The sequence below is a fragment of the Pterocles gutturalis genome, unplaced genomic scaffold, assembly GCF_000699245.1.
Source record: "Pterocles gutturalis isolate BGI_N339 unplaced genomic scaffold, ASM69924v1 scaffold29160, whole genome shotgun sequence".
Taxonomy (NCBI): Eukaryota; Metazoa; Chordata; class Aves; order Pterocliformes; family Pteroclidae; genus Pterocles; species Pterocles gutturalis.
In genome coordinates, this window is record NW_010139268.1 from 1,782 (window position 1) to 29,590 (window position 27,809).

At 41.2% G+C, this 27,809-nt stretch overlaps 1 protein-coding gene across 1 annotated transcript; it reads right to left on the reverse strand.

The window, feature by feature from the left end:
* On the reverse strand, positions 1-27,809 carry LOC104459374 (chloride intracellular channel protein 5-like; the record flags this gene model as incomplete). The annotated part of the gene is made up of 5 exons (XM_010083300.1): positions 1-182; positions 19,477-19,583; positions 20,962-21,087; positions 21,416-21,525; positions 27,678-27,809. Coding segments are annotated over 5 exons (657 nt in total), but the record flags the coding sequence as incomplete, so codon positions are not given.

Below are 27,809 nucleotides of genomic sequence, written 5' to 3' on the forward strand. Positions count from 1 at the left end.
CTTGACAACGTGGAGTTTGGGCAGAAGGTTGCAGTCAGCAAGAGTAAGGTCATCTCCATCCAGAAACTTGCGTCTAGACACTTTCTCCTCTTCAGTGCTGTCTGCATCAATCTCCTCAGGCAGAGGGGTTCTCAGGTAGTCGTCCAGCTTCTTCAGAGCCTTCACCAAGCCTCTTTCGAGGGCTTTGCCAAAAAGAAATTAAGTGATTAGGGCAGACCAATAATTATTTACAAACACTCACTGTCAATGGCGATGGTAGTATCAAAAAAAAAAAAAAAAAAAAAAAAAAGCCAAGAACCATTTCTTTGTTGTTAATTTGTGCCTACACAACCTGATGACCAAGTAGCCCAGCGATGTCTGCCTGAGGGTAAAGCTGATCCTGCAATGGAAAAAGGGGACCCAGGAAACTGTTGTGCCATGTCTTCTCATAGATAGCACAAAATAAAAAAATAAAAAAATAAAAAAAAAACCCCAAACCAACAGTGAAAGAGATCATGGAAGGAAAGAACGGCTTGTCAGTAGGATATACCAATAACACACATACAGCCTATGATATGCTTCTGGCCTGTTGAGGCCATCGTACGATAAATCAGAGATCTGTAAGCCACGACATTCTTCTTTTAAGCACCCAGGTAGGACTGTAACACAGGGGAATTTCCTAGCAATACTTCAGCTCTAAAAAAGTTGTAGTTTTCCTACTTTTAAACACCTTCCAGAGTAATTAAAGACAACAGCAATAATTCCAGAGATGTTCACTAGAGCTCTACGGAGCTGGAAGATACACTACACCACACCTGAAATGAAAGCAAGATAACAATAATTAAATGCAATGCTACATAGAAGAGATGAGACATGCCCCTCACTTAAGGTTCAACTTCTAGTTGCAAATTCTCTTTTTGCTATGTCTCAAAACAGGTATTACAAAGGAGAAGAGACTTTGGACCTCTCACTTCAGTTACTAGAGACCATGTCCCACACTGCTGCTGGTTCCAACAAATTCTAGGCTTAAAATGCCACTTAGGCGTATTATACAGCAGAGTGTAGATTTTTTTTTACATAAAAATATCAACTGGGGTGGAGAATTTGTGTTCTTACGCATTACCAGCAGGATATTAGAAAAACTTGATTGCAATAATGCACTCGGAGAAAGCTGAGTGCCTGTACGCGGGTTTGCATGTGCGTTAAACTGCAAACACTCTGAGGCAAGAAGGGTCTCTTGCATCTCTGTTCGAAGGGTGACAAGCACGATGGGATTCTGGCCCCTGACAAGTGCCCCAAAGTGCTAAAGCAATATGAATAAGAAACAGCAAGAATTTACAATGTGAAAAAATAACAACATGACTCATGGGCTTAGGGCCAGAATTTCAGCTGGTGAAAATTACCTGCAGTGATTTATACCTGCTGCAGATCTGGCCTGGAGTCAGCATTTAATCCTGTAAAATCTTATATCTCTGAGTAACCTACTGCCTTTTAACTTAGGGGAGACTACTCAATGCATCAAGTTACTCAGGTGGTGTAGCACTACAAGGTCTATGGAGATAAATATATTTACAGAGAACAGTGCGTGCTCCAAAAGCCTGCAGCGATCGCCCCGCACGGAGCAGCTTGCTGGCACAGGTAGCTCTGCTGGCTCTGCCGTCAGCCGCCCCTGTGTTTTTGGCACCGAGAGAAAGGCAGCATGTCCAGGGCCATGGAGAGAGCAGGAGCTGAACACCACAGAACATGATTTCTCTGCTGCCCTAACATCCGTTAAACTTTGTGCTGGTGGTGGGAGTCATCAGATGAAGCCGCTTGATGCCTTCCTCCCACTGAAGCCTCTTGGCCAAGCACCAGGGAACCACAGCAGCTCTTTTCTGGCTGACTCTGAGACACAGTGGCAAATCCTGGCTTAATTGATTGACTGGGGAAATGACTGCAATCCAACTGAAAACACCCCAACAAACATAGCAGGGAGGGAAGGAATTTTATTTCTGAAAGCAGAGCATCTAAAGCGACTGAAGTGTTGCCATCCATAAAACAAAAGTGTTGCCATCCCTTATTTAATCAATTCAAATTGAATTTTGACACTGACATTCTGCTGTCAGATGCTGGCAGTGGTGTCTCTAATCGTCTGCAGCTGTGCTCCCCCACACAACTTCTACTGAAGGGTAGTAACTGCATAGCATGGAATATACCCCCATGTGGCAACACTCAAAAGCTTTAGCAATCTCTTTTTGGTTTGACCCATAACACCTGTTGAATAGAGGGTACTCCTTCTCTTGGTCAGCCTCAGACACTGTCCTCTTACAATGAATTCATTTAGAGACAATGGAATCGAATTACTGTGAATTAATTCAATTTTGTGTATTCAGATTTTCGAGAACTGGCTTAACACCGAGCATTTTCCAGTAACCCCTTCACTCAGTAGGACTGTCGGTTCTCAGAGCCATCTGTGCAATATTTCCAGTATCAGTATGACATTAGATTCCTTGTGCTGGCCCATGGGGTGAGTTAGGTGTGCGGACAAAGACACGAGCATCAGGTGGGATGTGCTTATGTAACTTTTCTGGAACTTATTAGAGTTGGGTTTGGTTTTTTTTTTGCTCTTATTGATATATCAAAGTGCGTCATGGCTGTCTCAAAAACAATGCCTGGAGTGAAGCCTACTTGTGACAGTGGGAAAAACATCTATCTGAATTCATACTTGGCGCTTGCATACAACAGCTTTAGGCCAGAAATAAGCGTACGTTCAGGGTTCAACACGTCTGTGACCTAATTCACAGGCTCTGCTGGAGCCCACAGGATCCTGAGATCTCCCAGTGAAATCACCACAAGTTCAGGGCCATCACATGTCCTGATAATCAAGAACTGGACCACTACTTGTGGTAGACTCCAATGACCCCATTTAATGAATGAAAACTCTTCTGATCCTACTAATTCTCTCAAAACAGCCATGAAACCAGAAGAGTAGTAAACAAAGGAGACTGCCTTTCTCCCAACTGAACAGTGACGGAATTTTGAAAAGTTAAGAGAATTAAGATCCTAAAACTGACATTTCAGTTGGAGTTTAGGTGCGCTGGGTAAGATTTTTAAAGCCTGTCAATGTTGCTAAAGACTTTATTTTAAAAAATCCATCTGCAAATACCCATGCTGCAAATCCTAATTTCTATGTGCCCTGACACTTTCAGATTTATCTGTATGATTTGCAGTCTTAGGTTCCTTGAGAAGGTGCTCAGGGAAATCCCCACTCAAAGTAGGAGGATGTGTGAAAAAAACTCCAAAATATTGAAGCAAGAGGCTTCTAAGCCCCACATCTTGGAGGAAGCCAAGCGTCTAATGCTGGCATGGGTGGGAGAACCCACCTTATGTTTTAATTCACCAGTAACACCCCACAAGAGAGAGATATCAAAAGCAGCTCAGGTTTGTTTTTTTTTCTTACAAAAAAAATCTTGGGGAAGTACTGTCATTTTACCAGTGGTATAAGGAGAGCATTTTCCTGGAAACTGGAAGACTGAATTTCAAAGGCCTTTCCAATGTGATGTCAGCCCAGATCTGCCAGATGAGACTCCACCAGTGCAGTATCAGGTGATTTGTATGGGTCTCCTGCTGAAACACTTTCTGTAAATAACTCACCATTCAGTGGATCACAACTGAGGGCTGACACCACGGCTTAAAGTCAGAAAAACTAACTTTCTTACTTTCTCTCTTGTCTGGTTGATGTTTAAACATTATGTGGAAGGTGAAAAAGCATGAACAGAGACCAAGAAATAACCTTCTCTGAATATTCTACAGCTATAAAGGTTTTGGGACTCTTGCTGAGGAAAGATCTGGCTGGGTTCATATTACTGAGCGAACCCAGCAGAAGAAAGATTTAATTTTAAACCTCCCATACTCTGGCTATTTTGTGAAAATCTGGATGACTCCATACATTGTCTCCACTGAGAACACAGGGGACAGCAAGGACTCACCAGAGCAGGGGTCTTGTGAATACCAGTCACAGCACCAGACTGAATGAAGACACTTAAAAAGATGTGACTAACTAAAAAGTGACTAATTCCCCATTTATGAACCCACAATTAATTTCAGAAGTGGCTAAGCAGCTAATTCCCTTGGCAACTTATCCTCTTGGAAACATCATTAAATAACTAAACAAGTTTGCTGATAACAGCTGAGGCTCCATTGTAAGTCAATCGATGGGATTAATCTTCCCAGAAGTGAATAAATTAAATGAGTAGGGTTCAATTAAACACCCTGAGCTTCTTCTGTAGTCAGTAGAGTCTTCTCTTCTGCACTTGGGGTTAGGTGACCCCTAAATCAGTTGTGTGGAGAGCTTGTCCCGAAGTGTCTAATCTCAGCTTTGCATTGTCTTGGTAATGTCAGGGTGGAGGATCCGATATTACAACACCAAGTGGCACTGTGCCTGAGAGTGTGGCTCTACACTGCTTCTGAAACTTCTACCTCCAATTGCTTCCCCACCCTGCAGACTTTCGGTATGAACTTAGAGATCCCAAATGTGACCAGCTCTGCGAGAGGAGCCCTGTCATCAGAGCACCCTTGCAACAACTGCAATATCTAAACTCGTGGAAACCATCTTTCTGGACAGTAAAATCACCAAGCACAAAGGCACCAGCAGTGATGCATTTAACGTAACTTCAAATTCCAAGAAGTTCTACCTGTGTATACACAAAATCCATGGTGGAACCATCTCTCTCACCCTTCACTACTCCCTTCTGGGCTACTTATGCAGCCAAAGACAATTTATAACAATCACAGTCCTGCCGTGTCATCCCACCAATAGTAAACAACGATATTAATGAAAAAAACCCTCACAAGCGCTTTGTGATTTTCCTTCTCCCTTCAAAACTATGCTTTTATACAACTTTGCTTAAGAATCCTGAGTTAGAAGCCAGAAAAATAGCACTTTCCAACCTCAAAGCAACCACAGAACATTTAATGAATGTATTACCATCTGTCAAATGCAGAGGGTGAGGTTCAATTTAGCTGATGATACCTAATTCACAATGACGCTCTGTTTTCAGCAAAAGGTTACTTGATGTTGAACAATGAGATTAACAAATCCTGACACGCACAGAAATACAAATAATGTAACAAAAGTTAATAATTGGCAAAATTGTGCTCTCAGTTACACTGACATAAAAGAGGAGTAACTTTGTATTGTCAACAAGCTATTCCATATTTACTCCAGTTCAACCAAGAACAGACTTTGGCTCTGTCACTCAACTCTCCAAGCAAAAACTTCCTTAAACTATTAGCCTGTGCAACTATTTCCAGGGGACAAAGAGAAATCTTTGTGTCTTGAAGTATTTATACCACATGTGAACAAAACTTTGGAAAATGTAATGGATAGAGCAACCCCTCAAGTCAAGGGGATGGACAGATGACAAAGATTCATTGCTAGGTACTCAGGGTGAAATTTTGGCTGTATTGAAGCCCGTGAAAGTTTTGCTGTGACTTCAATGGGGTTAGGAGTTCTCCAGCAGTTTTTAAAGCCAAAAGGGACTATTATAATCAGTTAATCTGACCTCCTAAATAATACCGGCCATAAAACTTCCAGCGTCATCGGTCGTTTCCATCTCTATTTTCTGTGGGTCAAATAAGGCTGAAGCAAAATGGAAAGTAACTAGAAAGTAGTAAAAGAAAAATGGTTTGGAAAAAGTAAAACTGATTCAGACTGCCCACACCCACAGCATTTGCAGAGGTCAGACAAGGACTCTTCTTCCCCTTCCTTGAACTCCAAATATTTCCTTCCTTGTTTAATGCTGGGACAAGGAGAAATAGCAAAGTAGACAAAGCACATAAACGCCAATCTCTGTGGCCTAAAGGAGCCACTGGAAGGCAAACCATTCCATCCTAAAATAGCAGCCTAGGAAAAGTTGAATTACCACCAGAGGAGCCTCTCTCTCTCTCTGTCTTTGGAGAATAGGCAGACTGGCTACCTAAATTTAAAATAGCTAAAATTAGGTGAGATGACTCCTATTTTATGTGTCTGTGTGGCACCACTTGCAGGATGAGGATTTTGCTTGATAGTTTTTATGGGAAGAGATGCAAAGCATAGAGGGCACAATAAAAGCATTAAGAACAATCGATTCGTTGACCAAATTGAACATAAAAACTATTTGATTTACGGTAAAAGAGAACAAAACTAGTTCACTTTTTTAAAACAAACTTAGAGCAAAATAATATAAGACTTCCAAACAAATATGAAAATAGAAAGAGAGCTGTGTTTTGAGATGGTTGGTTACGTGAGTTGTGCCTAGACATTCAATCATTTTCACATAACTTTTACAATGCTGGTAATCTTCAAAATTAACATGTCATTTCCAGATTTAAAAAAAAAAATAAAAAAATAAAAAGAATAACCTTTTGTTTAAAAAAGTTTAAGAGAAAATAATTTTACTTTCCAAAGCAAGTCATTATTCACCAAATTCAGCCCACATTTGCCAATAATTCAAGTTACTCAAAGCCCCTATGGCATTTTTTGTCATATAAACATTTTTCCACAAAATATATGTGGTCCTCTTCAGAAGTGAGTACCACTGAAAGCACAGTGACAACAAGGCTTCAAAGTCATCGAATCCCAGCAACACAATGGCTCTTGCAGCCATCATCTGAAACCACCTGAGACTGACCTCGGCAGAACTGCCAAGTTTCTTAATTGTCAAGCTCGGGCAAGTTCAACAAACAATGATCCACCTACAAAACTGAACAACGATTCCTACTGCTACCCTAGATCACTGATTGATGCTTTTCCTTTTTACTGCTTTCTTCCACTGCCCTCCAGTAAGATTTATCCTGTAACACACGCAAATGAACTTGGTGAAATACGCAACGAGGGAAAAGGGGGAACAGTACATAAATATTCACAGTCTCACACAAACAATCTGAGATTTATTTTCCCTTTAAAAAAACAAACCACCTTTCCTGATCACTTCCAGATTCACAAAGTTTGATATTATATGAGACCCAATACTGTTTTCTAGTAGGAGAGAGAAACCAGCTAAGAAAGAGCAATTTAAGGTAAGAAAATAATATCATTCTACTAGTCTGACAGTCTGATTAAAGACCAAGGATTCATATTTTCACTCTCTTGTTTCTCCATCCTGCTCATTTGTTTTTTTTCAGGCAGGCTCAATAGAGTATTGTAACTTTAATCTGCATGGATTAATCCTTCTCACATGGAGGAGCTGTGGCTGCAATGTGTGCGCCACTGTATTACATATTGAACAGTTTATCTTCCTCCCCTATGATTTCAATATAACTCTTGAGATTTGACTGCTGCCTTCATTTCTTTTGTTCAGCCATTTATGAGTCAGGTGTCCTGTCCAAGCTGGTTCTGTAGGTTCCCTCTCTGCTCAGAGGTACTCAGCATCTCCAGAGGGCAATTCCTTCCAACTGCCCAAGAGCTTGGTGTGACTCACTCCACACATGCCCTTCTCGCTGCCTGAATTACAGATGAAGCCTCAAGGACTAGCTCAGACCAGACACCTAACTTTCAGGGAGGTGAAGTTTTAGGTGGGATGAATCCTGCCCTGTGAATAGAACTTCACAGTTCACCTAAGTGATGAAGGATAATATCTCCCATTTTTTACAAGTTACTTCAATATTAGGGCTTACTCCCCAAAGGGCAGTACATTGCCAATTTGGGTATTGCAACATCCTTTCCAGGCATGTTTCTGCCTTGTAAAATCCCCAGCTCTGGGCAGAGTCTATACTGAGAGGCAAATGAGTGGGCAGTTGCTAAGAAAGCCATTGGAAATGCAGAGGAGAAGGCTGGAGATTTGGCTCCCATGCATCCAAGGCATTTAGATGCCTAACTCTGGGCTAAAGGGAGTTTCTGGGGTGAGTCACCTCTCCTATTGAAGATGTTCCACTCTAGATAAATAATTCAATATTCACTGGAACAGGGACTTGAGCATGTTCCCACAATAAAGGTAAATACCCACACAACCACGCTGAAAACTTGTGATCTGTCTGTTCCTGCTCACTTAATGAATCAATGAACACCTACTTGTGTACACAGAAGGAAGTTCTCCCAGCTTTAGATCCATATTTTAAGATAAATAAAACTGTCCTTTAGAAATGGATTTATGTTCCTCTCCATTGATCACAAAAAAAGCCAGGATTATTGAATGACTCATGTATAACTTCTAGACAGATTTAGGTGAGATGATCCCTTGCTCATCATCCCTCTCCCCTTCCCTCCCCAACCTATCTACAAACCCTTGATGATATGGGTTGATCAATCCCAAAGTCGGGGATATTTTGACAAACCTGTCTCAAAAACACCATAGAAGGTATGTTTCAGTCTTAGAGAGACTGAGACCTTGATCCTCCAGGTACCCTTTCCTAAGGCAGAGCATGATGATACAAGGGTTAAGAGGTTACCTGGATTTAGGAGACCTGAGTCTCTTCCTCTCAAGCTTTTCCATGAGACCTTATATAAATCATTTAAATTCTCTGCCTTCCAACTTCCCATACACAAAATATGAGAAGGATAATAGCAGTCTTCAGACAAAGTTTACATTGGCAAAAACAGTAATGCACCAGCTGTGGATGTATTTTTCAGGTTGAGGGGGATAAACTGTAAATACAACAAACAAAAAAAAAAAAAAAAAAAGAGATATCATTCTATTTGTGTGACACCGTCTGTCCTACTCCCAAATTTCCCAGTGAAACAGGTGAATTGATAATGTCCTTGCAAAGAAAATTAAACACATATATTTCAAGTATCTATGAAATTTGGTTTGACTTGTTTCTAGTTTTAGACTAAAAACTCAGGTTTCTTCCTTCCCTTTTCTTCTTCAGTTTTAGAGTGGAGGCAAGAAACAAATGTAATACTTGTAACGTTGTCATGAAGAATGCAGTTGGATTACCCTCAAATGCTGTTTTTTAAGAAGCAAACCCAGGTGTTCAAATGACACCAAAAGAAAGGTTCATTTCCAAGTCTCTCAGGAGTCCAAGTGACCCCCAGGGCAGGAAGCAAGTGAATGTAAAACTACTGGCTTAAAAGTTCCCCAGGAGGAACAGCACCTAACTCGCGTTTCACAAATCATCGTAGCTCCGTAGCAGCACGTAGGTGACAAGCATCATTTCTAGACCATGTCCCCAAGGGCCTAATCCTGACCTCTGCAATGCTAGTCTTGTGCAGGTGGCCCTAAACCGACTGCAGACAAGCAGCAGCTGATTTGCATCAGAAACCTGAAAAAAAAAATAACCCACCATCAAATCCTGCAGATTATAAACCCAATTCTTTGTAGTATGAGATTATTGCTCTGGTATCTTGATTTTTAAGATGTTGTGTGTTACCCAGAGTGCAAAGTTTTGTATTAACAGCAAAGAGCAAACAAGATGATTCTGAGACTAACAAAGAAAAACTAACTACATGTTCTGCATTAAAGTAAGAGTGAAGTTAGCTTCTGGTAGAGAGTGGAACTGGGCTTTAGTGACAGTGCTGTGGGGACCCCTTGTGTTCTAATATTTAAGCAAAGAAGATCATTCTCTACAGGCTGTTAGCACTTGCATCTTTAATATCAATTTTGTTCAATCCCAGGATTTAATTTAGAGGATTAAAGTCTGCTTTTGGTTACACCAGGATTATCCTGACTGTACTCCACTGATTTCAGCTAAGTTATTTCACTTCAGCAGTGGTGGAGTGAAGACATGGGAGAGGAAAACACAACAATGCCTAGCTAGCAGCACCTGAGGATGAAGTTCTAAAGCTTACTGAGTTTCCAAATCCCTCTGCTCACTTACCAAATCTCCTTCTCAAATAGTTGTCTTTTAATGTTTCCAGTATTTTCTGCCCTTTGTGTTCAAAAATTGTTACTCAGATACAAACAAAACATGAGACGATGAGATTTACAAATGATTCACATCTTAATTCTTTTCTATTGTTTCTCTGCTTTTGAGACTTTTTATTGTTTCAAGCTCCACAAAATGATTTTAGGATCATTGTGATTACGCCTCAATTTAACCCCTCTGAAAGGAACAGAAGGAAAACCAGCTGTAATTATGTCTGGATGTATGAAAAATTCTCAAGGACTAATAGGGAGGTCATATTCCGTCTGTTGCAACAAGTATTAAGAAGATTTTTCCCAGTTCTGGTGTCCCCAGTTAAAAAAGCCTTTCAAAATTTGAGCAAGAGATCAGTGGAGAACAATGATACGGTGCTCATGGATTGGAAAACTTCAGGTTTGAAGAGTCTTACTTGTTCAGCTGATCAGAGAGGCCAACATGCACGGATGCTCACTCATGGACAAAACATCTGGGAAGTGTGAGGGAGCTCTTCAGCCTTATCGACAAAGGCATGAAAAGGCCTAATGACTGGAAGTTGGACAAATTCACTTTCCACGTTGCCAAACCAATGAACAGTTTAAGCAAGAAACAAGGAAGAAGGAAGGTGGACGTACTTCTTGGGGTGGTTATAATGAGACTAAGAAAAGTCAGGCTTTATTCCAGTTCTGGTAGAAATGGGAGAAACTGGGCTGCAGGGAGATAGAGTCACATGGGCAGGTCATGGCACGTTGAAGTTCCTAAGTTCCATGGCATGTCTTGGAACAGGGATGGAGGTAGTTTGACTCTATCACCACCAGTGTCACAGAGAATTTACTACTCAGCATTAAGATGATGACCATAATTAAATCTCACACTTCAAGACTTAAGATGCTTGCAAAGATCACAGTACCTTTTCTCCCGATATGCAATTAATCAGATGTGTTACGGGGCTTATCCATGGCCACCAGGTCATTCTCTGCTAGAGATGGGAATGGTCACACCAACACCTTGGAGTGGTGCGGAAAGCCTTTCAGAGTAAATGCCCTCCTCACATGTTGAGAGTCATCCTGACTCCAGGTTAAGGTCCAGGAATATTTGTTTTCCAGCTTTGACCAGCTGAGTCACCAGGATTCACCTTCCTCTGCAGTGCAGAATACGGACCAGCTCTTGCCATCAGCTGGGCCTCTCTCATCCAGTAAATTCCCCCCTTAGAGGGGCATTGCACATCAAAGACACTTCAGTTTCTCCTATTCTCTGCTCTGATGCAGAAGAATTTACACTCTAATAGATGAAATACTAACAGACATACTCAATGGTCAAATTGACAGGGATGTGATTTGCAGGAGATCACAGTAAATAACCCAAAGCTTCTTCTAGCCTCAAACTCCATGAAATTTTGGATTTTTTTTCTGTAATCAGAAGAATCAGGATATTTATGTCTCCGGTTCCCATCTAGTCACCTTATTCCCAGCACTGTTTTCAAGCTAAAGGTCAACTACTTAGGATCTGATCTAATAAATAAAATTAGCAACAGTGATTTGCATTTATGTCTCATTCTTCTCTTCCCTGTTATTTTATGAAGAACATTTGCATGCACAAAACAAAAAAACTGCTTTGGGAAAAACACATTTTCTGGGCCAATCCTTCTCCCTTTGAAGTCATCAACAGTTTTGCAAACTGACTTCCAGGAGCCAGTCATTGGGCTCTCTATCATGTGATGGCTTACTCTACAATTGCTAAATACAAGCCTGTCAGCAATCCTCTCGGGACAATAAGACCAGTTGGGTGCTTAAATCTGGACATTTGTTTATGTAAGATTTGGACACTTTACTGAGTAAGGCCATAACTTCAACGAAGTCCTTGCTGTGGGGAACATACTTCAGATGCATCATGTATACTGCAACGAGGGGAGTTACCCACCAGTGCGAAACCATACAGCAATGAAGTTAAAACTCCATTCTAAATAATAATGTAATTTGGGCCTCCCATTCCAGCAGCGAGGCGCTTAATTCCTCCCAGGATCGCTGCCGCCAGCTTGCTCTAATCCACTTCCAGCTGTGCTACTGCTCCTGTGTGCGAGCATGGGAGCTCGGCTGGGAAACAGAACAAAGCATCCCAGTAGAGCCAGCAGCACTTGGAGGAATATTCAAACACACAGGGGAAATAATTCCCTCTTACAGAAGAGTGTCTGCCAACTACTGTTCCCATTGCAAGTGTTGTAATCTAGGCCTGGCCTGTGCATATAGATCCTGATTCAGCAAAGACTTAAGAACGTGCCTTAATTTGAGCACATCATTAACGTCATTGACTGCAGTGTACGTCAACTGGTTTTTAGGGTTTTCAATATTCTCTGTCTCAAACTTACACAAATATATATATTCTTTCTTTTACTCTCCCTCCCTACGGCATGCTATGGTTTCAAAACTACCTCAGCACAGATGTGTCAGAAAATTATGTCTGCTAGTAAATTAATTGTAGATATTTACCGTTCCCAGAATGGCTGCACCTAAGCGTGCTCATCAGCGCAGCAAGTCCCTGCCTTGGAGGGCTTGCAGTCTGATCACATCTAGACTTACATAGAATTTTAGTTTTAGTTTCATACTGTCTTCAAATAGTATTGTTCACATTTCCACCAGGAAATATTCATACTTTGATTAGCAAGGTCTTAGAAGAAGGAAAAAAATAAATTATAGGAAAGTTCAGAAACATTCCCTTGTAAGGTACATATTTCTGAGCTTAAGATGATGGTTTGTTGTCATTTTAGCAAACTGAAAACCTCTTCCTTCCAATGGCATAAAATTCCACTTCTTAGTTTTGGCAGGTCAAAAGATATTGGTCCTTAAAGCTGTCACTGGTACCAGACAGAATATTGATGGCTCTGGGCCTCCAGCCAGTATGATTTAAAAGAGAACTTTCAAAAAGTTATTTCTCTAGCAAACTTCTTTTGCAAACTGCTGTTTCTGAGCATTTTTGAATCAGTCTTTGATTACCGGACAGAAAGCAGATAAAGCAACTTGGGACAGATGATAAATGCAACTTGTGGCACTACTTAACAAGTCAGCACACAGCTCTCACCACTGTTTGAGTGGTCTTTACATGTGTGTTTTCATAAAGAGACAGAGCGGAGAACGGTTTTATTAACATATCACGAGTGAGTTATATGGGTCATCCCAAATGAATGGCAATAAAAGCTTTATATCACACTCGCCAACATGTATTTGGTACTTTATGTGCCACAAATGTTGCAGAAAAGCTATTTTACATATGTTTTAAAGACTGGGTATTTTTTATATTAGGGCTGGTTTTGTAAAGCTGCCAGGCACTTTAGCTACTGCGAGCCCAACAGTGCTCAGCTCACAGGGAGCCATAAAAACTTGTTTAAAATGTTCTGAAATAGCTTTTTTTGTGCTTCAAAATGCCAAAGTTAAAGATCTGTCATCCTGATATGTTCCATCACAAAGCAAGTCCTTTTCTCTAAAACAATTTTAAAGCTATTTCTGGTCCTTCCTGGTTGCATGTCAGAGAAAACTTAATATTGTCACAGCACAGGACAAACTGGCTTGTGCTGGGCCCTGGACAGGTGTGGGGTTTTGTAGTGGAAAAAGGAAATTCTGCAACTAAAGGGGAAGAAGTAAAAATTTTAATGGCAAGTTGATACACAGACATCACCCACACGCATGTAAGGTGTGTGGTTTTAAGCTGAAAGAGGGTAGATGTAGATCAGATATTAGAAAGAAATTTTTTTCCTGTGCGGGTGCTGAGGCAGTGTCCCAGGTTGCCCAGAGAAGCTGTGGATGCCCCATCCCTGGAGGTGTTCAAGGCCAGGCTGGATGAGGCTTTGAGCAACCTGGGCTGGTGGGAGGTGTCCCTGCCCATGGCAGGGGGTTGGAACTGGATGATCTTCAAGGTCCCTTCCAACCCAAACCATTCTGTGATTCTATGACCTTCCCCACCCAGCACGGAGATGCTCTGGTGACAGATGTTTTGCTCTCCTGCACCAACCTGCTGCTGGAGACCAGACCAGACCAGACCACGCATGTCAGGATGACACAGGCTGACCCACAACAGCAAGAAGCTCCTCTCCCGGCTGCGTACATCAGCTCAAGTGCCACGAAAGGGTCTGCACCACAGAGCTGTTGTCACAGTAAATATTCTGTTGTAGGACTTTGGAGTGAACGGATATTCTGCTTATCGAAGGAGGTGTGCGATGGGTCCCGGAAAGGATCCGAGCAGCCTTCCAGCCTCTGCAAGGAGTAACTCCACAGATGATATCCTGCTTATTGAAGGAGGTGTGCGATGGGTCCCAGAAAGAATCCGAGCAGCTGTCCAGCCTCTGCAAGGAGTAACTCCACAGAGTCAAAGCTGTCTAAACTGATGTAGGGCAGTTTTAATTCCAGCCCTATACGTGTTTGTGCATACCTACTGCATGCATACATACACAGCACAGGAAGAGACGTTTCCCACCTCACGCGCTTAACCACAGAGTGTGATGCAGCTACTGAAAGAGGTGAATAGCATTTAATCACATGGAAGTTAATGATTTAAATGCACTTTTATTTTTGGCCTCTTGATGTAAATCCAAACCAGACAAGCGGAGTACTCTGGTCAGACGGCTGGAAATTCCTCTGCATGAAATCATGTTGGTGGTCTCCCGGCTCAGCGCCTTCTGAAGAGCCGTGCAGTGAAATATCCTTCCGTACCACTAATGAATGCGCCCACCCATGCTGGAGCTGGTGCCCCCCTAAGAACTCAATTCAAGAACAACTTTTTAAACTCATAAATGAAATCAAAGGGCTCATTCTATGAGCCAAAGAACTTACAATTTTAGGCGGGACGGTTAATGGGTGGTTACTATAGGTTGTCCCCTTGGTTTGCAGTATATAGTCTCGCAAGAAAAAATAAAAAGCAAGAGACTGAACACATACACAGCATTCCAATTAATTCAATTTCATCCTTCTCCAATGAATCCATAAATTGTTACCACCCCAGTTACCGCACAGAGCTTGAGTGACTTGCCCAGCATCAACCAAAGTAAACTCGCAGGATCTTGACTTACTTACCTGTGCTCAGACAAGACCTCCTTCTAGATACTAGACAATCACTGAGCAACCCAAAACCCTCAAGTTGGCCATGAAAACTTGAGCAAGAGCATCCAGGAAATAATTTTTAAGACTCCTGCCACTCAGCCCTCCCAAGGACTCCTGTTCCTGTGTGAATGAGCACTTGTCCTCTCAAACACAAGCCGTGAAGCCTGGTGGCAATGGCCGGAGGACTGAATAAGCCGGTTGTGCTACTGAAGCGAGACACGGATCTAATCCCATGATGAGGAGATGACTCCTTCAGAGAGGCCTGTTATAAAATTATCGAGTGACACGGGGGGTGGAAAGAATCAAGGCCGTTGTAATTTAACCGACTTGAAATAATAAATGCACACACTTTCTTTAAACACAGCTTGCCACATCCTGAGAATCTGGAATCAATTCTTTCCCTTTCAAGAAGCTTAAAAGTGGTGGGACTTTGATATGGCATGAGCATGTTTGCTTCTGGGCTTACAGCCCTCGCCAGCCCGTTCCAAACCTTTCAACATTTTTATATTATAAGACAGAAAAGTTAGGAAAACAAAGATGGAAAAAAAGAATCAGAAATTCAGGGAACTATTAAACCAGGGCAGCCAAGCTGCCAAATACCTTTGGTAAGTAAATGAATCATGATCAATAACATATTGCCATGCAGACTTACAGAAGAAGGTTATCACCTGCGTCTGTGCCAGGCATAAAACATAACAGCGTGTGGCTAATGAAGTACTGCATGGATCCAGAAAAAAAAAAAAAAGTACTGTTTTTCTCTGTAACGTTAAAGCAGTTTACTTCAAAGTAATTTTAACTCATCCAGAAAAAACATTATTTTTTCCACGCAAACTTTGTCAAAATCGATAGGCTACCACGAAATACTGCTCTTTTGACAATGTCCCATTTGTAAGAGAAAACTGTCTCAATAGAAGGAAACCCATTTTGTTAAGGGGATGTTTCAGCCCTGATTGTAAAGCTGCTTGCTTTATATATTCGCATATTTGCCAGCAGAGGGTATCACAATCTTAGAAACAAATAGACATATGCATCGTTGTGTCTATTCATTTACATGCAAGAACTCAGACAGACACTAAAACAAGAAATCACAAATCTTGTTTTCCTCAGTAACTTTTCCACTGTCAGAAAAAAAAACCAAGAAACTTTTAGGTACTTAAAGGCTATAGGTTCTGTTTTGATGCCTTCTCGCCACCTCTCTCAGAATAGGAAACATTGCAATGACATCACCAAGTGATGGCATCACTTTGAGTCTGAATTTGTTGCATGACTCTGGCTCTAAAGCCTCCTGGGAGGAACACCAGCTTGGGCTCATCTTGGGTGTGCATTAGGTTCTCATTAATTCTCACACCCAGTATCCTCACACTGCTCAAATCTCATTAATTATCCCAACCACTTCACACCACTTTTCCGCTAAGATTTAATAGCCACGGGCTGTAGCAAGAGCTCATGTTACGGAGACCGCATGATGTCTGCTAAACCAGTGTGCTATGAAGAACGATCATATATAATTACACCTAACCCACACTTCCTACAGCTAGAGATAGGCTGATGCTACAAATTCCCAGCCTGATCTCCCACACATTAATGAATTCACCTTCCTGACTCCCAAGTTGAAAGAACATAATTTAAACAACTTGTTGTTTGGTGCTTTAGCTGACTTGGTCTTCAGCACTCCCCTATTCCCAACCAAAAGAATGTTTGGTGCTTTAGCTGACTTGGTACCAATTCAGCACTCCCCTATTCCCAACCAAAAGAAATTAAAATTATTTTCTATGTACTGGTCTGGATTGTCCATTCTGGTTTTGATTTATTAACAAATCTTTTCTATTTGTGTATTTTGACCATGTGCAACTGATGTCCTGGACACTGGTGTGGCTTCCCAGCTGAACCCAGGCACTTGAGTCAGCCAGAGCTAGGAGAAAATACAGAGGATGACTCTGAGACATGTATCTGAGAGCTGTGGTGTACAGGAAATGCATAAGACATAACCACAAGCAGCAACCTGTTCTTTTTGGATTTTGCCTGCCCACATGGAGACAGGGACATTCTCCTAAGTAATTATATTTTTCGCTTATAATACGTTTTTTACTATTACAGAACTATATACAACTACTTCTGCTGTTATATAGGAAAGATAATGCATCAGAACCTGCTGCAAAATGACACGTATCAGATCAGGGCCAGAGCCCTAGATCTTTGTGTCCCAATTTTAAAAAATACCAACCAAAAAGAAACACGTTCATTAGGAAATATGTGGAGTGGTGCTGTCCTTTCTTTTTGGCACATAGTCTTTTCACTACTTAAGAAATCTAACACAACTGCCGTTTGATGAACTCAATATCTGCCATCCCAGTCAGCCCGAAGAATTAACTGCTGAAGGTTCAGATGAGCTGGAGAGGAAAGTGGGTAAAATGTCCCTGGGATAAGGGAAAAGCTATTCCTACTTAGCCCCTGGAAAACTGAAAGTGAAATACTCTGCTGAAATCAAGGTCTACTTCCCCCATGGCGTAAGTCTGCACTGACAGTCCCAAGGACTCCGAGGTCCTCAGGTACTTTGCCCCGTTGACAGAAAGAACATGTAGGTGCTACTTATACTCTGCTCATCTCTGCTTTACTCTCCTTGCACTGCAGCTGTAAAAAATTAAGCTGAAAGCTTTTCTCCACTTCAAAGAGGAAAGTTGAGCATCAGTACGTTCAGGGTTCGCAGTGTGTCTGGATATCACAGGAGCATGAACCAGCCAACAAAACGGAGCAAGGACATTTGCAGGGAACGGAGATTGTTCCTCTCCTGCAGCTGAACATCTCTCTGCTCTATAACCTTGGTGCTCCCAGTTGATGCTGGGAAGGACTTTCCTTTTATTTTCAAGAGTAACTAAACCAAGAGTCTGTAAGGCAGAACTAGGTAAAGCTCCCATTAATCACACTGCAGCTAGGAAAGGTGCGGAGACCTGGTCACGAGCACTTTGCAGGGCTAGATTCCTTATCTCATAGTAGTGGATATCCAACCTTGAATTCCAGTTCTGGTTATAGCCAGACGCAGACACCTCTGGGATAGCCATTTATTACTGCCTGGAGCTGCCAGTCCTTGGGAGCCTGGGGATTTGCACACTGCAGAGTCACTGAGAAGCAACCCATTGGGATTATGTATGTGGACAGACACCCGTGGCTGGTTTAGAATGCGAGGGGCATCACAGCTGAATTTAAGATTTACAGTTGCGGAGCAGACCATAAAAATTCCTTGTAAATGGCTAAGATAGTTATTTTTACTGTAACATCTATTTAGTCTAAGTCTTAATTTATCTTCCTTTTACAACTTCCTACAGAGGCTAGCTGAGCATCCCATTAGCATTAGGCAAAAAAAGCCCCAACTTTTTAGCATTCCCTGAGAAGTGAAGCACTGTAATTATTTCCTTCTGTTAACAACGCAAAAATATGATGGAGCAGATTGTTATCTGTCATAAATCATCATTTAGCCATTTTCATCTCATGGGTCAGCCCCAGGCAATGAAATATAATCACACAGATGAAATCTGTGGCAGAGCTGGAACCTGAAAAAATCTAGTCGTGTCTGAATGATATGATATGAGCACATGGTGTTTAACATGCCTTGGGTCTCTGTCTGTGAAACTAGTAATATAAGGTAAGATGTACACCAGTGAGCAACTGCAGATAGTCCACTAGATCATCTCAAGGGATGTGGCAGTGTTGAATCATAGAATCACAGAATGGTTTGGGTTGGAAGGGACCTTAAAGATCATCCAGTTCCACCCCCTGCCATGGGCAGGGACACCTCCCACTAGACCAGGCAAATCGATTAGCTTTCATGGAGCAACAGGAGCTTAGGCTAGCTGTAGTTGTGTGTCTCTGAGGGGAAAGGAATGTGGAGAAGAAAAGCTACTTCATTACAAAGACAATGTAGGATGCGTGCAAATACTCGTAGCATCCAGCTTCTGGGGAGGGGGATTGCTTTTGAACACACAAACATGTGAGGGAAACTCTGGAGCTTATGGAGTGCTATTACATTTCTTAAAGTCAATTCTTTCATTTAATTACTTTATGTTTAATGTCTTGACATAACACAGTTTAGAGCAAATTAGCTATAACTGTGTAACATAACTGTGAGATAAGTGGGCCAAGAGTCTGATGGTCACACCTAACAAATTGTGAAGGGTCAGGGCACGAGTTGCTCTCACCCAGTCATTCGTCACTAAATTATTAGTACTAGTATGGGTTTGGGTCCAGTCAACACACGCTCCTCTAAGCAGTGCCTGGGCAGAGTAGAGGGGGTAACACGGGCCACCAGCCACTTCCATTAAGCAGTATGGGATCCTGTTCTGGTGAGGAAGCTGGGCTGTATGGACAGGAGCCATGCCATGGCAATTGGTAAAGTGGCTACTGGATGCTCTGCAGCCTGTTATATTTACTAGCATAAATGTAGTCAATCCAACTGTGGACATGTAAATTGAGTCCACTGAACCTACCATCTCAAGTTGATCAGCAGCTGTACCTGGTGTCATATGAACAGCGTTTACAATGAAATGATGGGAAAATGGCAAAATTATTTCCCTTCTAAGCACATAAACTCCCTGGCTCATTTGGTAATGATCCTACTCACCAGCATTATCCTGCTGCTTGGTATTTTTGATGTATGCAGAAAATTTGGAGAAAATATCAATTCCAGCAGTGTTTGATTCCCGGTGCTTAGCAGCCAGCTTGGGGTACCTGAAAAGGGAGAAGCAATGTGGAGAGTCACACCTTGACGCCAGCAACATAGTGATGATTACAAATACAATTTATAAGAAGAAAGGAAAAAGACCTGTACAAGGAACTGCAATTAACGATGTCATTTATCTCAAAACAAGAGCTTGGCAAGTCCCTCTTAATAATACCCGTGTCTATCAAGGCAGGTGTTTGGATAGTTACACAAAGATGTCTTCATGACAAAGGTAATTGCACTGGTGTTTTATGTGACCATGATCCAAGATACAGTGGCCTTAAAGAAGAAGGAAGCATAAAATTCCAGAAAGGTGCAGGGGAGTTTGGCAGTCAGCTCATTCTGTTATGTATGAATGGCAGTCATGACTAATTCCCTACGCTGAAAATGTACTCCAGGATGTAATAGCAAGGCGTGTTAGTATCACCCAGGTGAAGAAACACGAAGTTTCCAGTCTCTGAATTGTTCTTTATAGAAATCTGGTGCAAAGGAAGAAAATTATTTGAAAGACCAACACAAAATAATGACTTCTACTGATTCCAGTGGTCTTGGACCAGATTATATAAAATTTAAATATCTGGTCTCTTGCCTCAGGACTGGCCTATAGCTGCTGATTCAGTTGGAGGTATAACACTCCACAAGGAACCAAGCCAATTTTCATTGATTCATAAAGTCCAAAACATAAGCCAACGATTTTTTTTCCCATTATGTTTTTATTAAGTCCAAAATGTTTGACTAACTAAGGCATATCTGGTGAATCTGAACCTTTCCTTGGTAGCTTGTTCCAATAGTTAATCATTGATACTGAAAAAATCTGTGCCTTGTTTCTAATCCAAATTAGTTTGGTTATAACTTCCAGTCATTTCTTGACTACACTAATAGTCATAACAATGACTATAGCTTGTCATTTCTTGACTAGAATAATGAGCACCTTCCTGCCTCCAGAGCCTCTCATACTCTGTAATCAGTTCCCCTTCCAACCTTCCTAATACACCATACAGCACAGAAACCTCCAGTTTTTTGCTGTAAAAATGCTTTTCCTGGCACAGATATTTTGTGTGACAATTCTCGGCATCTATTCCAAGTTATTTTTAGCTTTGCAAAATGTGTACACCAGACCCCTACAAAATTTTTCTAGTATTGGTCTCCTTAATTCTGCATACAAGGGCATCCTGAAGTGTGTACAGAGAAAACATTCTGCAGTTATTAGTCATACAAGTAACCTTCGCACATGGAAGTCATCTCACTGAAGCCAGCAAGTTTCATAAATAAATATTACTCCTGTAAGTAAAGATCATAGGAGGGAGTGCTTTTTAGGAACTCCTCTTAGGACATCTTTCATTGCTAGGAAATGGAATATTGACTGAAAAAATCCCAAGTTCTTACTTTGGAGGTGCAAGAGTCTCTTCCAAGAATTCCTCAATTTTGTTAACATCTGTCTTGACTTCTCCATTAAAAGTCAAGAAAGGTGGGTGGGTCCCAGGAGCCAGGTTGTGTAGGTCAGCTGGCTTTCTGCAGAGAGAGAAAAAGCCATGAAATCACTAATCTTTACGGTCAGGTAGTTGCACAGATATTTATAGTTCCTACAAAATCAGTTTGCCCTTCTCTTTTTCTCTGTAGTTTGTGGTTAGAAGAATTTGAAACTACCTCAAGCACCCTGTTTAATATAAAAACATTCCACTAGTGAAAAAAAATAAAACCAAACCTGAATCCCAACTATTTTGTTGTGCACCACAGACTCTCTAGGCTAGATACAAATCTGATTTAACTTGGTGGAGCCTTTCTATAGGGCAAACACTAGTTCATATCACTATTTTCAATTAAATTGAACAATTTTTACCTTTTCAGGTCAACAGTGGTGACGTTGAACACAACTCCTTTGAGCCACAGGATCATGAAGAGCCGCTGGGAGAACGGACAGTTTCCAATGCTTTCTCCATCTATACCAGCCTAAGGGATGGAAAGACAGGAAAAACAGATTTCAGACTTGTTAGTCACTTACCTCCCTCAAGATGCAAAATTGGATGTTGAAAGAAAAATAACCAGTTTAAAAATAACTGACAGTGACTGTTATTTTATATAGTTTATTATCACAGGAATGGAGTTACTCCAGTACTCAGCCTTCGTTAGGAGCATGAGAAAGCAACCTGGTGTCTCTCCTGAGGGCAGCTCTGGGTAAAGGAGTTGCGTCCTTTGTTAATGGCAAGCAATATCCAGGAGACCGTATGTTCTTTTGATTACTCTCATCCCTACAGGACTGCCTGCTTCATGGACATGCAATAAAACTCAGGACAGGTTTTCTGCTCTATTTAAGTCTGCGGATTGCAGCCCAAGGTCTGCTTCCCTGTTTTACTATACAAAATGTGGGACTTCAGGTCTAGATTTAAACCCAAGTGCTCCAGACATTCCCTCGTTCTTGTTCACATTCAGTAAAGCAACAGCCTCAGACACAAACAACCAGATCCAGACAGAAATCTCCATCCGAACCCTTCCAAAGTTCAAGGCAGATTTCAGCCACCACATTCAGTCTGTTCCTATCTCTAGTACCTAATGAGTTGCCTACAAACCACTACAAAGCAATAAAAAACTGCTAGTGTTAGCATTGAGGAAATAGCCTGTTTTTTCCTCTAAAAATTTATGGTCCGTAGCCACGCAAATTCTGACTTTGAGCCATAGAGGGATACAAATAACACTGGCTGAACTGAGCCAAAGCTGCATCCAAGGACAACATCCTTCTACAATAATTACCCTTGTGGCCAAAGCTTTCAGGACGATAATGGTTTTGATAGATTTCCATTTTAATTTGTGGTACCATTGTGTTTAAAAGATTCCTATAATCCTGGTGAAGCAACCAACCTTCCGTTGTTGACCCACACGGGTTGCATAACTGCATTTTATGCACACAGTGTGTGTCCGAAAACAGCTGATGAAAGAACTAAGCAAATACATGCCCTTTCCCTTTGGAGAAAGTATTATATTACTCTGTTTGCTCTCATAAATTTTATCTTATTAATATTCAAGCTGTGAGGTAGCATTTCTCTATCTTAAAGAAGGAATCACTTCTAATTATCGCAGTACTGTGAAACATTCACAGCACAACAAGAAACATTTTGAGATGCATCCAGATGCTACAAATTCAGACCTTGCCTGTGCAATATTTAGCTGAAAGATTTTCTGGTAGGCGTCATGAATCTTTTCCATGTCTTGAACACAGCTTTTGATGATTCTGAGTTTAAAAACAAATTCCAGTTTTCCAATCCACCAAAATATAGAGCATGGAATCAAGGCTTGGAGGTAACGCATTGTAAAGTTTAGAGGATTTTTTTGGAGTTCAGATTTGGCTTCAAACACTCTAGAGATATTTGGATATGAGGGTTTACAGTTTGGCTGCATTGCTACCTGAAATTGTGGAGCTGTCGTATGCATGGCACATGGTAAATACAAGATCTGGCACCAATGTGAGTGAAAGAGTGGCACCACTGTATTATGCACAATAATTACTGCGAAGTCACATTTGTTGACTTGGCTTTGGCTTGTTAAACCATTGCCAAGAAATTTTAACTTCTTACCTTTCCTGAAAAGAGGCAAATGTTCTAGGAGAAAACAGCAATATGATGTCAAATTTCCCCTTGGCTTTTTTACCATCTCAATCATAATCATATCCTTCACAATGGAGTTGTCTAACTGTGTCTACAAACAATACATTACAAACCTACAATTTGAAGAAAAACAGATCAATGATTGAGAGGGCAAACAAGTGCAGACAGAAGGGTTGATTCTCATCTTACCTTCTCTAGATTTACTTTGGCTTAGAACTCCATTGAGTCTGATTCACTCTTCACCTGACTCCCTTCAATGTGAGTGTAAAACCCTGGTTTCTCAAGTCCTGATAATACCTTGTGAGCAAAGGGATCTTGTCTCACAACAATAGGCAAAGTTCCAGATCTCCATCCTGCATGGAAGCAATCTCCTGCCTGTCCTCATCACCACTTCTTGTGCTGCAAGGAACAACTCCACCTTTTTCAGAAAAGAGACTCAGGGGACCATTTCTCTGCTCTCTCCAATTATATATTCTCACACAAAGGTTAAGGGTTACCCAGATCTGCATCTTTTTACAAGTTTACATCCTGCAAGGTAATGGTGAAAAACTCTCTCAAGATGAGAGAGGATTGTTGGAGAACAAAGCAGATGAATGGCAATGAAGACACAGAAGTGATGCATTGTGTGATGTTAAGAGATGCAGAAGTCAAGGGGGACAGGAGAAAGATGTGAAGTCTGGAAGAAATAAGATTCACTTAGACATAAAAACAAAATTAATTATGGAGGTCAAACAAGGCCTCCAACAGCCCCAAATGGTCAAAATATCTTCCCAACACTTCCAAAACAGTGGGAAACATTAATTGCTAGAGACATGTTGGGAATAGAGAGAGGAAATTCCAGAAACAAAAGATTAACTGAAAAAAAACAAAAAAAAAAAAACAAAAACAAAAAAAAACAAACAGTGTGATCTCTGTTCAAAGCTCCTAGATCTGGAAGCCAGGCTCATGATTTGGGTGAAGTCTGACTCATGGGTTTTGATCTCATGTGACTGGCATGACTGAAAACTCTACCACAAATCACAAGGCAAACTGGTGACAGAGGAGGGAACAGAATCAAAATCTTCCCAGCAATACAATTTATCCATTAAATTCAGCTCTTTTTCTGCTGAAATTATAGGCAAGGCTCTGTTGGTTTTGTGAATCCTTTCTCATTGCTTCTAGCAGCAGTCAGTAATTCAATGTTCAGCACTCAGAAAGAGCAAAACCTTAGTGGGTAACAACTTCAAAGGCCTATCAGAGTGTTTCAAGATCCCTTGTGAAGGCTATTAACTACCAGAAGGAGATGAGGAAGAACAGAGAACCTCCCAGGCTTAGTCACTTCTAGCTTCAAAGGAAAACAGCTTGCTTAAAGTTCCCTGGTAGGGTCTAAATACCAGCCTATTATGTATCTGTCCAAGGTTATGCGCTCAGAAACACAGGAACTAAATAATAGCTTAATCAAGAACAAGAACTCACACTGTAGATGGAAAGAAAAGAACAAATAATCGACAAGCTAGAGAAACACCAGTTATCCCTGCTGTTATGCACAAATGTGCACAACAGCTTTCTGACGTAGCTTCCCTGAGCACAGCAGAAGTGATCAACCGCTTACAAAAAGGAACGAGTTGATGATATATGCACTCACCCTGCCAGTAACGCTGAATATTTCTGATTTAATAATTGCAACTGGGGATAGCCATGAGGCTTTGTGGGCACTGAGAGAAAGGACACTGAGTTTTTTAAGTCCCAAAGCTGTGAAAGGGTTTCAGAGCCTCCTTTTCCCTATGGAGAAAGACCTCACCTGAAAAGGCAAATTCCCTGAGTGACTGTGGAAGAGTAGAATTGATTCGAGGATTTGTTGGGTGGGACTCTTTGGCCAATGCTCATCCCACTGAAGTTTAACTGCGATGCCGAAGGGAAGGTCTCCTGTGCAGGCAAGGCCAAGATGCACATCCAAAAGATGAATCCAGCCACCTTTTGCTTTGACTGATGAGTGTGAACCCAGCAACAGAAAAGCCTGGAGTTTGTGGAGGCAGAATTTCTAGGGAATTATTTTGCTCCATCTTGGAAAAATCACTTTCTGCTCCTCTTGTTTCACATAAGCTTATTTTTATTAGTTTACCTACTAAAAAAAAAATATGCTTTTCGACTTAATTTCCAGCTGTTTAGGTACTTCACACCCACTGATGCAAGGTCCTGCCCTGGAACTCGGGATAATCACATCAGGAAAACCCCACCACCATACCAGCTGCTTGCCTCTGTCTGAGTAATGGCAAGAATGAACAAGATGTTTTCCTTTACTATTTATAAGGTGCTCCTCCTTAAATACTTCAGCTATTTTTAATGAATTAATTAAAACTTAAAGACATTTGTGTGCACAAGTGGGGGATGCACAGACACATTGCCGAAGAACAAAATTAAGGATGTTTCAGGGAGGGGAGGGAGGAGAAAAAACCTTCCAGAGATTTTATAAGCTTGTGCCAAGTATTTTTGTAAAGTAGGAGTACTATCAAGAGCCTCCAACTACTGCACAGCACAGCTGAACAATGTGAACAGGGAGCTCTTCTCAAGTTCAAGCTAATGCTTTGCAATAAATGAAATACCTAGAATAAACTTCTTGACTTGATACAAAAATACTGGTACATGCACAGTGACTGCAATGCACACAGACAGCTGTACATTATTTTAATGAACCTTAAGGGGGGAAAAAAAAGCAAGTTTCATTTCCAGTTATTCCCAAACTATAGCAGCTTTAAAGAAATACACCGTCATTAATAATGACTAAGCATCTAGCTTAAAAATGGCAGCACTGGAAAGAGTTGCGTAATTGGAAAGCACAGTGTTTTTTCCAGGGAAATAATATATTTGGTTTTACCTATTCTCCTTCTCCTTTCATTTTTCCTTGCACTGAGGCCACTCCACACAATGGTCCAATGGTCTCTGAGACTCTAGGGTGAAGTAGGGTGATGTTTTTGATGACACTAAGACACATTTCTTTTTCGAAAGGATTTTAACAATTTAGGAAAAGTAGGCAGGCTAATTCACCTCAATGTTTCCCAGTAAGGATTAAGGAGGGATTTGATTTCATCATCCCTACAATCAAAATCTAGGCTCACATTACACATGGTTACACCCTCTCTGTTTTAAAATTGGGAAAGCTCCTGCCTTTTGACACTTACTCTCCTTACACTCAGAACCCAAAGGGGAAGTGAAAATCGTATTCAAAATGCAGAGCAGGCCAGGAAATATCCTATTTATTGTGCCATTAAAAAAAAAAAAAATCTGTCTTAGTAATTATACCACACACACAATAGCACAAATCAAAAAAATCATTGGCTGCAACATGAGATCAGGCATGCCAAGGTATTGCTTTAGTAAGGGCAATTTTTTTCCAGTTTCTCGTCTCTTTTCTTTCACAACTTCTCGTCCAAATGTAAAAGCCAGTAAGCTATTTGGAGTGCCACCAACGGAGAGGCAAGCTAAGAAGCATATATTCATAGAACAGCACTGGTAGGTCTCAAGTAAGAAGTAAATCTTGTAGCACAAGCCGTGTATATCACAGGACACTCTTGTTGACTGTGGCTCTGGTTCAGGAAAGCATTTAAGCATGTGCTGAAATACATCCCAATTTGGAGGAAATATATGCTTGACTTTAAGCATGTTCTTAAGTCTTGACAATTTCAATGGGACTTAAGCACATACTTAAGTACTTTCCTGAATGGGGGCCTATAACAACAAGAATAAATTTGCTGTGCAGCATTTTAACTTCGTTGGACTTTTTCCGAGAGTTCATTTTGTTCAGAGAAACTCTTCAAGGGAGGGCAAGATAGAGCAGGAATATATTCCTAGGCACACACACATGGAAATGGACCATGTGCATATATGTCAAATAAAAATAGAGCATTTGCTAGAAAGACTGGCAGGGTAGTAACAAAACAAAAAGGAAGTGGTGAAATTCTTTAGCCAGTTCTCCAAAAAGCCAGCCAAAATGTTGTCCAAGTTTGGCATCGATACAGACATACATTGTAGAGGCACATAAGCTGAACTTGGTCTGCTCTGTCAGCCAATTTGAAGGGAGCTGGCTCGTTACGCGCGGTTCTAACCAGCTGAGTAGCACGTCAGTAGAGTTGGGGATCTCCAAGTAGCTGCCGTTACACTTCTCAGATCTCTGCATTTTTGGGAGGGATGCATTTGTGCTCTTGAGATGTTCAGGATTTTCAGGAGATGGAATTGCAGGTTGGAGACCTCGTGAGCATCAGTAGTTACAACATGACAAATATTTTATTTAGGTTTGGTAAATTGTTATTTTCCAATTTTTTATATTCACATGAATGGCAGTATGGGCAGGAAGGGATCAGTCCCATAGGTTAGCTTCTTCCTTGGAATCATTTCCTGATGGCTTAGGATGTTTACAGGTAAAGATCAGTTAGCCCAAGGTGGTCCATGCACCTGGTGCAGAGCAGATTCACCTTCCACATCAGCTGAGGTCCTGGTGGCAGCACAGCCACATGCACAGTGATCAACCTCTACAAATAGGTCCTGGGTTTCCTCAAGGACTTTTTTAGAGACACTGGACACTATATGTTCTTCATTAAATATGTTTTGCTTTGAAGTAAGCTTTGAGATGCCTGAGAACTCCAACTGGTCATGAATGGT